Below are 12,536 nucleotides of genomic sequence, written 5' to 3'. Positions count from 1 at the left end.
CTCTCTCTCTTCTGGTTTTTCATTGATACTTCGTAGGCCTTACAGGTTGAGCTTTGAAGTTAAAGCAGAATTGTGAAGGATCCCCAGGAGTTGATCAGAGGCCATCAGCATTACAGCAGCACAACACAGGCATATCAATCCCAGGAGAGTCCTGTCTGCTCCTGACACAACTTAAAAGTGACTTTTTGTCAGATTTCTTCCAGACGGATACCGGAGAGCACAGCAGGTGGTGGCTCTACCACCTGCTCCACCACCAACCAGAGTGACCTTGGGCATGTCACTTAACCCCAGGTCCTCAGTTTCTTCAACCATAAGATAGGGATCATAAAAGTACCTACCTCATAGGGTTATTGTGGTGATTAAATGAGGTAATACATGGAAAGTGCTTGTAGTGGCTGGCACATAGTAATTACATGCTAAATAAATGTTAGCTGTTGCTGTCATCCTTATTCCTCCTAGTCACATAGTAGAAGACTAACTCCAGCATCTCCGCTCCTGCTGTGAAAAGGTCACTGTGGTGTTTTTTAATTGAGATGTTGAAGGTCTCAGATTTTTGTGGTTATTTCCCAGTCAGCCTTTCACAGATCTCCATCTCCAGCCTCAGGGACCCTGTGCCTTTAGGGCTGGTCATTCCAGAGCTGTGAATACCACTCTAAAGGAACTCCCCAGGAGAGAGGTTCTGCCAGATTTTTCTCTCTGCTCTCCAGTCAGCTTAGCAACTTGTATGCCTGTTTATTATTTTATTACCTAATTCTTTATTAGTTGTGACCTGTTGAGAGTTTTAAGGCATTCGGAAATGAGGGTGTGTGAGAGCAGGGAGGTGATCGGGTAAAGTGTTCAAGACTTTTGATTTCAGGATATAATGTATTGCAGAGAATGACTAAGAAGTGGGCAAGCGAGCTCAGCCTTCTGTGACTGTCCATGTCTTCATATATAACTTGGAAGGTCCCAAATTCAGAATTCCTAGTATTTTTATTCTCCCTATTTTTGTGAATCTGGCCTTCCAGGTAGCAATGGTTCACAGTTTTCCTATATCAAAACCTGATGTACTGGTTAAGAGTCTGTGATCCTGAAAGCCCTGGTTTGTTTTCTTCCTTCCAGCGGATGCAATTACAGCTCTCACTTCCACCACATCTGTGAGTCACTGAGCTTTGAAATGTGCTGGCGTATTGTATTAGCCTGATGGCCCTCTCCCTGGAGCTCTTGTAGATCACCAGGACCTCATTTTTCACTGGATTTACTTTAATGCCAAGTGTTACCAGGTCATTTCCAGGGCTGTCACTGTTTCTTCTTCTAATTTTCAGCTTCAGTTCAATTTTCAGCTCTTATCCCTGGACTTCATTATACAGGAAGAAAGAAATTTGCTCTAGCAGATAGCATCAAATGTGGTTTTCCTTCTTTTCCAGTTAGAAAATTGCTTCTAATCAATTCTATGCTTGGCAGTTAGATTGTCCAGAAATATTGGGAAGGGTGCTTTAATTGATGGATTTGCCAGACTGAGAGTGTGTTCAGATTTTGTGGTTCCCACTTCATTTTGTGCATGACATTGATTTTGCAAATCAGTTTCTCTGTACAGCATCTGTGGACTGAATCTATTTCTCTTCAGGGTTATCATGAGTCTCTATGACAATGCCTCTAGTTGGTCACCCCAGTTTACTTCTGATTATGTAATAAAAATCATGATTAGCTTCTGTAAACCTCACTATCTAACTTTCATGCTTGTTGTCTCTTGGTGCCCACCTCTTCCCACATGGTAGAGAGTGGCAGGAGGCAGCATTGCCCTTTGATAAATTGGAGCATAGACCCAGAGGAGCAATATGACTTACCAGGTTATGTGGGGAGCTGGAGATTAGACTTTTCTGGGAGTATAAATAACAACCACAGCAGTAACTGCTGCTTATTGAACATCAAATAGGTGTCAGGCCACATGTGTTGTCTCTAATCCTCACAACGCTACCGAGTTCTACAGATAAAAAACTGAGGCTAGACTTGCCCAGAGTCGCTCAGCAGAATCAGAATTGTGCCCAAGTCTGTACAAACCCATGCCTTATGTTCTTTTTACTGCATTGCAGAGGGTGTATGAAAACCCCAGTGAATGAGTAAGAGGTAGAAAATCTGCTGAGTCACCCTTTCAGTTCCTTCCTCCATTTTGTCAGCAGATCGTAATTCAGCTACTGCTCTGTGCTCAGTGCTCAGTGAGCAAGACAGACAGAGGCCTCTGTCCTCAGGGGCCTCTCAATTTCATGACGCTTTCCCTTTCACTCTCCCTCATGTCCTTTTATGGCAGCAACCACTGATCTCTTCCATTACTAGGTTTTGCCAGTTCTTCTGTGTACTGTGCTTTGATGCATCCTTTCTTTCTATTTCTGCAGCCATATTAAGAATGGGTAGGTCTTTCCAACTGGTGTATCACATAGACTGGCTCAGTGTGCAGTTCCTGTAAGGGCTTCTCATGCTTTTCAGTTAATAATGCTTAATGAGAACTTAAGAGTCCTGGGCATTTACTATGTGCTTCACCTGCATCACATTGTGTAATCTCCTCCTTCACTTTATGTAGTGTAGCTGTCATCCTTATCCCCATGTTACAGAAGAAGAAACTCCACTCAGAGAGAACTGGTAACCTGCCTAAGACTGTACTGCTAGTAACTGGTGAAGCGAGGGTTTGGACTTAGGTGGAAGGACTCCAGAGTGCACACTCGTCACCACCACGCCACTGCAGTGTCGCAGGCGCTCGGGAAGCAGACCCTGCCCCTGGCCAGCAGGCCACAGTTACCCATAATTGAGGGCCCTGCACTGGAAAGTGCTGGAGTGACAACAGAAAGCGGCTATTAACCACAGGTCCCACTCGTTGGTAAATACGCTAGTTAATGGACTTCCTTGAAGGGGGTTGGCACTTTTTTTCCCCTGACATTTTAAAAATAATCATCTCCCCCAAAGCAAATTAAATAAAATGAAATGGATATCTTTACAGAGTCCAGGTTCTTAGAAAATAGGAAGACAAGTGCTAGTGATTTCACACTGGGTCCAGAAAAACAGAGTTACTGCCTGCTATTAAACCTGGATATTGGAATATTCAACAAATGTCTGTTGAACATTTTGCATGTACTGAGCACTGAGAATAAAAGGAAGAATAAGATACAGTTCCGATGTGGAGGCGTAGGAGAGAGACTCTAATCTGACCGGGTTGGGGTACTTGGAGAAGACATTCTAGATGGGGTCAGAGCTGAGACTTCTATGTCTCATTAGGCGAGTGTAATTTGGACCCACAAGTATTGATTTCAGGGACATTTTAATGGCTTATATAGATAATATGGGAACATATTTCAAACAAGGGTTGTCCTGGCAGATATGCAAAATCATACCTCAATAAACCCTCAAGCTTTGCTTTTCAACATTGGAGAAGGTGACATCTATTTGTGAATTTTCATGTCCTGCAATCTGAAGACATTAAGCTCTTCTTGACTTTATTCACCTTTTTACCCCAGTGCCTGAAATGGTAGGGTCTCAGGAAATGTTCATTTAACCATAGAACCAATTCATGAGGCATGTAGAGGGTAAGACAGAAGGCAATTAAACATCAAAAGTCTGCATAGAAGGGTATAAACCAGTCAAACATGCCTTTTGTGAACAAGCTGCCTTTCAAGGGATCCTGCCTATAATCTCACTCCAGCCAAACTTTTCTAGCCCATAAAATCATGACGACTACAGAAAATCTCACCTTAATGATCTATTAGTCATTCCTTGAATGCCTCCTTTTTAAAAATATCTTATTCCAAGAAGGATTTTAGGGCAGTTGAGCATCTGTTAGGTTCTAGGCATATCTACAGATAGGCCTCTCGTTCTACCTCAAATGACTTCTTCAGACATTTTACCACAGGGAGTTAGCTTCCTGTGGTTCCAGGGCAGCCCCAGCAGTCGTTTCCAAGAGACGCCTCTGGTTGCCCAGGGTGATGGCTTGTGTTATAAGAAAGAGCCTGTGACCTTCAGCTGCTGTATTACACACCCCTGGGACAACTGTTTTTCTGTTTCTGAAAAGATGTCCTTATTGGAAAACCCCTTCTCTTGGCATCTCCAAGGAATTTAAGGGCCTAGAGGAGGAATGAGATCATGGCAAGCCAAGAGCTCCAGTGTCATCCCTGCACACTCATCTGGGTATATCATGTTTGAAATTATGGGTCTGCTAATCTATTTTATTATACCCAAGGATTGCAGGATGCCTGAAAAAGAAGTCAATGAGGTTGAAAACAGCACACTTAATCGGGGCACCTTAGTAAAGAGAAATGCTAATTGATTGGTTATTTGTAGAGTTAAATCAGGACCAGCCAAAATACCTATAACCTTAGAATGCTCTATTACTGTTAGGACTCAGTAAGAAACAAGGACGTCCCCAAGCATCCTAAACTGTTCCAATAGCACAGGTTAGATCCTTGTTGCTCTGTGCAAATTGTACACCCACATTCGCAGCATCACTTGGGAGCATCTTAGAAATGAAGACTCTCGGGCCTGTTCGCAAGAATCTACATTTTAACAAGATCCCTCAGTGATTCTTATGCATATTAAAGCTTGAGAAGCACTGGATGAGAAAACATGGGTTGGACCATCATTTGAGATTTTTTAACTTTCTGGCTCATTGCACAAACTCCCAGGTGCTAGAGCCCTTTATTCTGTATCTAGAATAGATTCTTGTAATATTTCCGGGGGGGAGGGGGGGTTGAAGGCATGATTCTGTTTTTAATAGTAGTATTTTCAACATATAATTGGACATGATCTTCACTTCCAAGAAGGATTTAAGTTGGCTTCCAAAATATCATAAAATAAATAAAAGAAGAATATCATAAAATAAATAAAAGAAGAAAACTAGATTTTAAAAAACCGTATGTCTGTGGGAAATAATATAAAACCAGAGGTTGTAATAGCACACACAAAGGTTTGCCGTGCAACCCTGCATAGTTGCTAGTTCCTTGTAGCAAACCATTTAGCTCTGAGTTCCCTAATGATAGAAGCAAAAAAAGAAGACAAAATAAGTAACAAAACTACAGTGCCCAAAGAATTTACACAGTTTTTCTCGGTCTGAGATGTGATAGTAATTTCTTCAGTGGATCATCAAAAGTGGCCAGCACCGTCCACAGTTTTGTAACACATACAGTGATACATTTTGTGAGATTTTTTTCTTGTTGTATTCCTACCTGGGAAAGGGCTGTTTTATAAAAACACCTCTACAAGGAGAGACATTTTCTTCTTGCTGCTCTGCCATTTGCTAACTTGGCCTTTACAACCTTCTTTTTAATTATCTTGCCTTAATCCCTAGTGTCTTAGCTGGTCCATTCCCTGCTTGTTTCTGTTATTAAACCCTTTTCACAAAGTTACCAGGGAAAAAGCAAAGATGAGGCTCAGACAGGGTGGCTGGTCTCTTGTCATGGAATGTGGGAGTGACCGGCCCCACTGCTGAGTTTTTGAATGGCCTTCTCAGGGCATATGTTATCCTTGCCCTTATCCCTCCCCTACCTATGAGCTTATGCCAGAAGGACTAAAAGGTTTAGGAAAGTCAGGTGGCAGGACCATGTTTTCCATTAAGCTATTCCCACATGGACTTTCCTGTAAACAGAATGTGTCTTTAGTTCCCTTGATCCCATAGCTCTTGCTCAGCCCACATAGACATGTGCTCAAGCCAACACCCAGACCTTCATAATCGAAACTCTCTTCATTAGCTGCGTTGGGTTTGTGTTCAGTGATCATTTACGTTCACACAAAGAGGGTTCATGAGATAGAGCAAAGGAAGACATCTTTTTACTAGTGTTATATATATACATTAAAACGCTTCTGAAATCAACTGTTAACTCAGAGCATCTCTAGATCATAGTAATAAAAGCTAGCATATACTGAGAACTTGCCTCGTGCCAGGCAGGCTAAAGGCTCTTTAAATATGTATCTAATCTAATTTTCAATAACTCAATAAGGTAAGCATTGCCCCCTATCACTTACAGGTGAGGCATTTGAGGCTCAAATAAGGGAAGTGACCTGCCTAAGGTCACATAGCAGGGTGGTGTCGGAACTAGTATTCAAATTCCCCTCTGACTCCAAAGCCATAGGCTCCCTCTCCCAGGATCCCATTTCTTCTCTCCAGGTATGAGTTTGATGAGATCCACCTAGAATAGAACCACGGTATTGGCACGTTCCACCACAGTAACAGGTGGAACAAAGTCAGGCTGCTGTAAAAGCAAGTTCAACGGTTCCTAGATTGTAAGCTCTTACAGCAGTCACATCTATTCCTGAATTGTAATGGCTATCTCCAGATTCCGAGATGCTGATCCCTTTGTGTACAACCTGATCAATCCCTGGAACTTTGGGTATCTGTGTGACACCTGAAACTCAGAGCTAGAACTTGGCAGATATGAACGTCAGTCTTAGCACATATAGCAACTGTTAAAAAAGCTGAAAAAGAATCTAGACTTCAGCTAGAGATATGAATGAAGCAGATGTGGTTAGGACTAGGGCAAATCGGGCCAAAGGGTAAAGGACAATACTGACTGCGCTTTAAAACTTCAAACTCCATGTGAGACCCAGGGAAGAGATGGTTTAGTTGGTGCAAGATCTATATATCCTAAACAATTTAACTTGTATGGTTCATTCAAATACCATAATTACATGAAACTTTTAATAGGAAGAAAGACCTGGTAGGTTTGCATAGGTTAGTATGAAATAGCGACACATCCCAAAGTAATTTGGACAGAGAATAAAAATATATATGTGGGGCCTCCCTGAGGAGCTGGGGGAAAATGCAGAGGTGATGGGCTTCCTCACCTGGATTGTTGCTGATGTTCTCACAAACATTGAGGACTAGTGGTTTGATGTGCTGACCCCGCTGTCACGGGACTTGCCCTTATGAAGCTCGTCACTGCAAAGAGAGGCTAAAGATGCTTATAATTGTGCCTAAGTCTCCCCTCTTTGTTGCTCAGATGTGGCCCTCTCTCTAGCTAAGCCAATTCAGCGGGTAAACTCACTGCCCTCCCCGCTACTTGGGATCTGACTCCCAGGGATGTAGATCTCCCTGGCAACACACGATTTGACTCCCGGGGATGAATCTGGACCTGGCATCATGGGATTGAGAACATGTTCTTGACCAAAAGGGGGATGCGAAATGAAAGAAAATAAAGTTTCAGTGGCTGAGAGATTCCAAATGGAGTCAAGAGTTCACTCTGGTGGGCATTCTTATGCACTATATAGATAACCGTTTTTAGGTTTTAATACATTGGAATAGCTAGAAAAAAATACCTGAAACTATCAAACTGCAACCCCGTAGCCTTGACTCTTAAGACAGCTGTATAGCAGTATAGCTTACAAGAGGTGATAGTGTGATTGTGAAAGCCTTATGGATCACACTCCCTTTATCCAGTGTATGGATGCATGAGTAGAAAAATGGGGACAAAAAACTAAATGAAAAATAGGGTGGGAATGGGGGAGTGTTTTGGATGTTCTTCTTTACTTTAATGTTTTGTTCTTATTTTCACTTTTTCTGGTACAAGGAAAATGTTAAAAAAATTAGTTTGGGGTGATGAATGCACAACTGTATGATGGTACGGTGAACAATTGATTGTACACTTTCGATGATTGTATGGTATGTGAATATATCCAATAAAATTGAACTAAAAAAAAAAAAAAAGCAAGTTAGAATTCCCCACTTCCAAAGGCAGCAGACTGACCTTGCTATCAGTCTTATAGCCTTATAGGCGGCTGTAAGCTTTAGTAATATGACAGGGTAAGGAAATGATCTTTCGTTTATCATGCATCCCCCACTACCACCACAATAAAGGGAGATCTTTGCTGGCCGTATTAAGTGATGGATATGGGAATACAAGGCTGGATGGACCTAAATTGCTGTGTGTAGTAATGGCAAAAAGGGATCAGGACGTCCTAAAGGAAGCTCCTAAATATGGGAACTGTCTAGAGACCACACTGGAAAAAGGGTCCATAGAGTGGTCAGCCTGGGGGCCCATACCAAGGTGGGATTTTAGGGGGCCTACCCATTTTTCATGAATGTTCAGTAAAATATCTCACTCATTACTGGTAGCATGGGTTTTCTTCAGAGGACTGAAGGTACACCAAGTCGTGCTTCACCATTGATATGAGGCAAGAACACAGGCTACCCATGGACCCAGCTGCATGATGTTATTAACCTTGTTTTTTATTTTTCAGGCAACCTCAGAACCTGTTTTGGATCCACAGCAAATTCAAGCATTTGATCAGCTTTGCCGTCTCTACCGAGGAAGTTCCAGGGTACAGTTTGTGTAGTTGTTAAAGTTTTTGTTTCTCTGTTTATAATTATGTTTTGGAAATGCAGTGCCCTCAAATCCTCATTCTAATCTCTTCCTTGGCCTGGAAGGTGCCCTAGCATCCCTGTTATAGCCGTGTGGACAAACTGGTTCTGGCCCCGGGGAGCCCTCAGAATTTGGCAGAGGCTGCAGAGGAAGTGGAAAGATGTCTGTCCCTTGTCTACCAGTGGTCTGGGAGGATACAGAAGGACTTCTGTCCCAGAGACAGCACACCAGAAGTCTAATCCCTCTTCTGAGAGGCCTTTGTTTGTATTGATGACTGCCAGATCTGCCCTTAGCCCCAGACCTGCTGGACATCTGCATTTGCTAACTTAGTTTTGGCGTTGGAAGACAAATGCAAAATAATAGTGGCTTAAACAAGAAAGAAGTATAAATGTAGGCAATCCAGGGCATTTTCCATGAAACTTCCTCTAGACTTCTACCCTGTGGCTCTCCCATCCTCAACATGTAGCTTATACTCTCATGGGTCAAGATGACTGCTTCAGCTCCAGCCATCATGTCTGCATTCCAACTAGAAAGATGGAAAAAAAGGAAGAAGAGCATATGCCTTCTATTTAAGGACACTTCCTGGAAGTTGCATACACTACTTCCACTTACCTCTATTGTCAAGAACTCAAGGCATATGATCATATCTAAACTGTGATGGAGGCTGGAAAAAGTGGTCTTTATTCCAAAAGACCGTGGACTAACCCTTTTGGTATCTTATAACTGTAGAAGCAGACAGATTTGGAGGACCACTATCAGCACTGCCACAACATCAGTCTGGGTGTCCCACAGGCACTTCAGACTCAACATCACCCAAAAGTGTACTCACTGACTTTCTCGACCTGTTCTTCCTTGCCTAGTGCCTTCTTCAGGAATGGCACCTGCTGCCCTCCAGTCATGCAGAGCAGAGACCTGGCAGCACCCTGGGCTCATCCTTCACTCTCCCTACACCCTCTGGGGAGATCCTGTAGGCATCTTCTCTGCATTTCTTATGTATTTCTCCACTTTCCATCTGAACTGCCACCGTCCTGGGTTGGGCCTCCTCCTGTCAATAACAGACCACTGCAGGCCTTTGATTAGTTAGAAACCCCCCAGTCCCTTCTCCATGCCACTGCTTGGGTACTCTTTCAAAATCCAAATGTGGCTGTGTTCCCTTTATGTAAAATACTTTCTTAGATCTCTATCACCTAAAGGGTGGAGTCCAAACTCCAGCACCTCTCCTGCTCCCCAAGTTACACCTGAATTTCAGCCATGTCAGATTTGCTCCCTGAGTTGTCTCGAGTTTGTGCAGATGGCTTGTGTGCACTGCTTCTCTGCTTGGTCTCCCCTCTACCACTCCCCATTCCTAGACACCTGCCTGCTTGCTTGGCAGCCCAGAGGAAAAATGGTGTTCCCTCTCCAAGTGTTGGTGTGGGCAGAATTTTTTGTTCCATACAATTATTGGTTGCTATTAGAAGTACCTGCATACATATGACCCAGAGCCAAACACAGACAAGATCATCCTGCATTGTTTGGTGGCTCACTGCTAATAGCCACCCTCTCTCCAGGCATCCCCAAGTGCAAGGCTGTCATTGGCCTCCATTAGCATCTAAGCAGGTTCCCTCAGCTTGTTGACAGTGGGATGAGATGACTCCAGCCAGCAGGTCCCATCTGCTGTTATTGGGGAACATTTTATCTTGGCTCTGAGTTTCCCTTCTGGTTATCTTTCTGGGTTGAGCCAAGGTGATTCCCTCTGTTAGTGTCTTTGGAAGCAGAAGGCAAAGAAGTTGAGTGGACAAGAAGTCTAAGGACCTTGGGTGTGGAATTCATCTATTCTCTGGCCACTAAGGGCATCTCAAGGGCTAGTCCGTCAGGAACCCCACTTTTGCAGAAAGCATCTTTGAGGTAAGAGCGATAGCCCCATCATGTGGCAGAGCCTGGTTTCCCAACGAGCTGGGATATCATTTCCGCATGCCACTTTCCTCCTAGGCAGGCCTTCCAGAACTGGGCCACTAACAGAATGACAGTATTGCTGGTGTCACTAATAGAAATAGGGAAGCTCAGAGCAGGGGGGCTCCTCTGGAGGAGAAGATAAGAGTCTGTGAGTTCAGCTTTGTCTCTGAGTAAACTGACAACTGAGCATCCATTTGGAGCTCTCCAGGTTACAAAAGAGTGGGCAGGCTGGTGATCATAATTCAGGTTCATTCACCCCCTGCAGAGCTCACTAGGATGGAGAGTGTGGCATGAGATGAGCAGAGAGAATGGAGAACCTCCACTCAGGGAGTGTCCACAGGGAGTGAGAGGAGGTGACAGGATGGGGCACACGAGCTAGAGAAGGAGCAGTCAGCATGCGGGGGAGATCCAGGGCCACAACATACTGGAATCCACCGCTGGATGTGCCTCTGGGAGTGAACCAGTCCAGGCTCATCATTATTAAATGTTTAGACCCTAAAAGATGAAGTCAACTTGCTGAGGGTCACATCACTAGTCTGAGAGATGCATACCTAGGATCCAAACCCACTTTCTTTTTTTTTACTCCAGGAGGTACAGTACTCTATCAGCAGTATAGGGCTGTCTCATGCATCAAGGCAGAGGACTTGAGGGTCCTCCCCACTACTGTTCCACATCCCCCTTCCCTTCCACTCATGGATTCCCTGCCCCCCAGAAGCCTGTGCTGATGTGTGTCTCCTCCTTTGCAGCTGGCTCTCCTTACGGAACTCGCCCAGAATCGCAGCAGTGAGAGCTACAGGCCGTTCGGTGGCTCCCAGAGTAGCCCTGCTTTCAGCAGCATCTTCCAAAATGAGAACTTCCAGCTGCACCTCATTCCCCCTCCTGTGACTGAGGACTGAAGCCTCCTGAGGCCCCGCAGACCCAGAGACAATCCCAAGGCAACCGGGGAGGGGCCCCTCCTCTCTGGCTTTGTCTCCACTTCCTCCCACACTTGGGATTCAAGGTTCTGAGTTGGATTTCTTGCCCAGGCCCTTCTCACACCCACCAGTCCCCACAAAGACCCTGTGTCTTCCATAGTGTTGTTGCAGCATCAATTTGCCAGACTGGTTGATGCAAAAGGAAAGTTAAACACCTCTGTCCAGCTTTTTAGGAAGTGCGTAGTGCCTGCTGGGAACTTTCTGTTCCTCCGAAAGCCTAGATAATAGGTGGAGTTCATGCTGATGGCCTTCTGGAGTCTGTTGTGCTGGGGTAACATGGAGTTCCTTCAGCTTCTGCTGTTGTAGGGAGAGGGAACAAGGGCTGGCCAGGCTACAGCTTAACTCTGAAACATGCATTGGAGAGAACAAAGAACCTGCAGGGCTTGGGGTCTCCCTTTTGATATGTTTACGTTAAAACCCTGTGAGTGTATGACCTGCCCTTTCTAACAATAAATGCCTCTGTGTTCCAGTGCTGCAGGCCTGCTGTCTGACTGTCTAATTCTCAGGCTCTGTCAAGTCATGGAGAACGTTTAGAGCCTTGTTGCCACAAACCCATTTTTTTAGCTCCAAGTCAGGGACCCAGACTGTGGTGATCCTACTTTTTCAGATAAGCAGCTCCATTCAAAGTGATTCATCCATGCCAGGGCTGCCATGACAGGTGCTAAGCAGCAGAAAAGTACCTTTATGTGTTTTGACCCTGGGACTTTGTACATCATTGAATTGGCAAACACAGGAGGTCACTGCAACCAGGAAGCTAGCTTTCTGTCTTCTATGCTGGGATATGCCATTGTATCACTTCACTCAGGGATGATCAGGCTTTTAGGACTGACTTAGGTTAATCAAACCCACAAGAAATAGGTGTATAAACAAGATGAAAACAGTGATTTTTAATCCTGCTGCTGCTAATTACTAACTATTACCCTTGGCAAGTTATTTAATCCCTGTGAGCCTCAATTTCTTTTTCAATTTCTGATTTCTTCTATAAATTAGAGCTGTTGTGAAGATTATATGAGATATTACTTGTAACCTCTTAGCACTGTGCAGGCACGTGGTGAGTGATCCAGAAATGCTAGCTCAGCTCTGATTATACAACTCCTTCTAAGGCCTAGGCTGCACAGGGCACTGCCTCTTGATTGGAGTGTGAGGACATTAAATTGGGGGAAGGGGTTGAGCATTGAGTGATCACCAGTTGGATATCTGTGACAGCTATATGAGATGTTCCCAACCCTGTTTTACAGATGAAAAAGCTGAGGCTTCAGAGATAAGTAATTTAACCTGAGTGACACACTGAAAAACTACAGAAGAGGGATTTGAA

At 44.2% G+C, this 12,536-nt stretch overlaps 1 protein-coding gene across 1 annotated transcript in view; it reads left to right on the top strand.

Moving 5' to 3' along the window:
• Window positions 1-11,701, top strand: part of VPS8 (VPS8 subunit of CORVET complex) — a 275,358-nt gene extending 263,657 nt beyond the window's left edge. The window contains 2 exon segments of the mRNA XM_037839097.1: window positions 8,194-8,274; window positions 10,994-11,701. Of these exon segments, the coding sequence (XP_037695025.1) occupies window positions 8,194-8,274; window positions 10,994-11,143 (231 nt within the window). The 3' untranslated portion in view covers window positions 11,144-11,701.
• Window positions 11,702-12,536: the final 835 nt, after the last annotated feature.

This window comes from Choloepus didactylus, chromosome 1 (assembly GCF_015220235.1).
Source record: "Choloepus didactylus isolate mChoDid1 chromosome 1, mChoDid1.pri, whole genome shotgun sequence".
In the NCBI taxonomy this organism is placed as follows: Eukaryota; Metazoa; Chordata; class Mammalia; order Pilosa; family Megalonychidae; genus Choloepus; species Choloepus didactylus.
The sequence above is the reverse complement of the archived record's forward strand: the minus strand, read 5'-3'. Positions and strand labels throughout refer to the sequence as shown.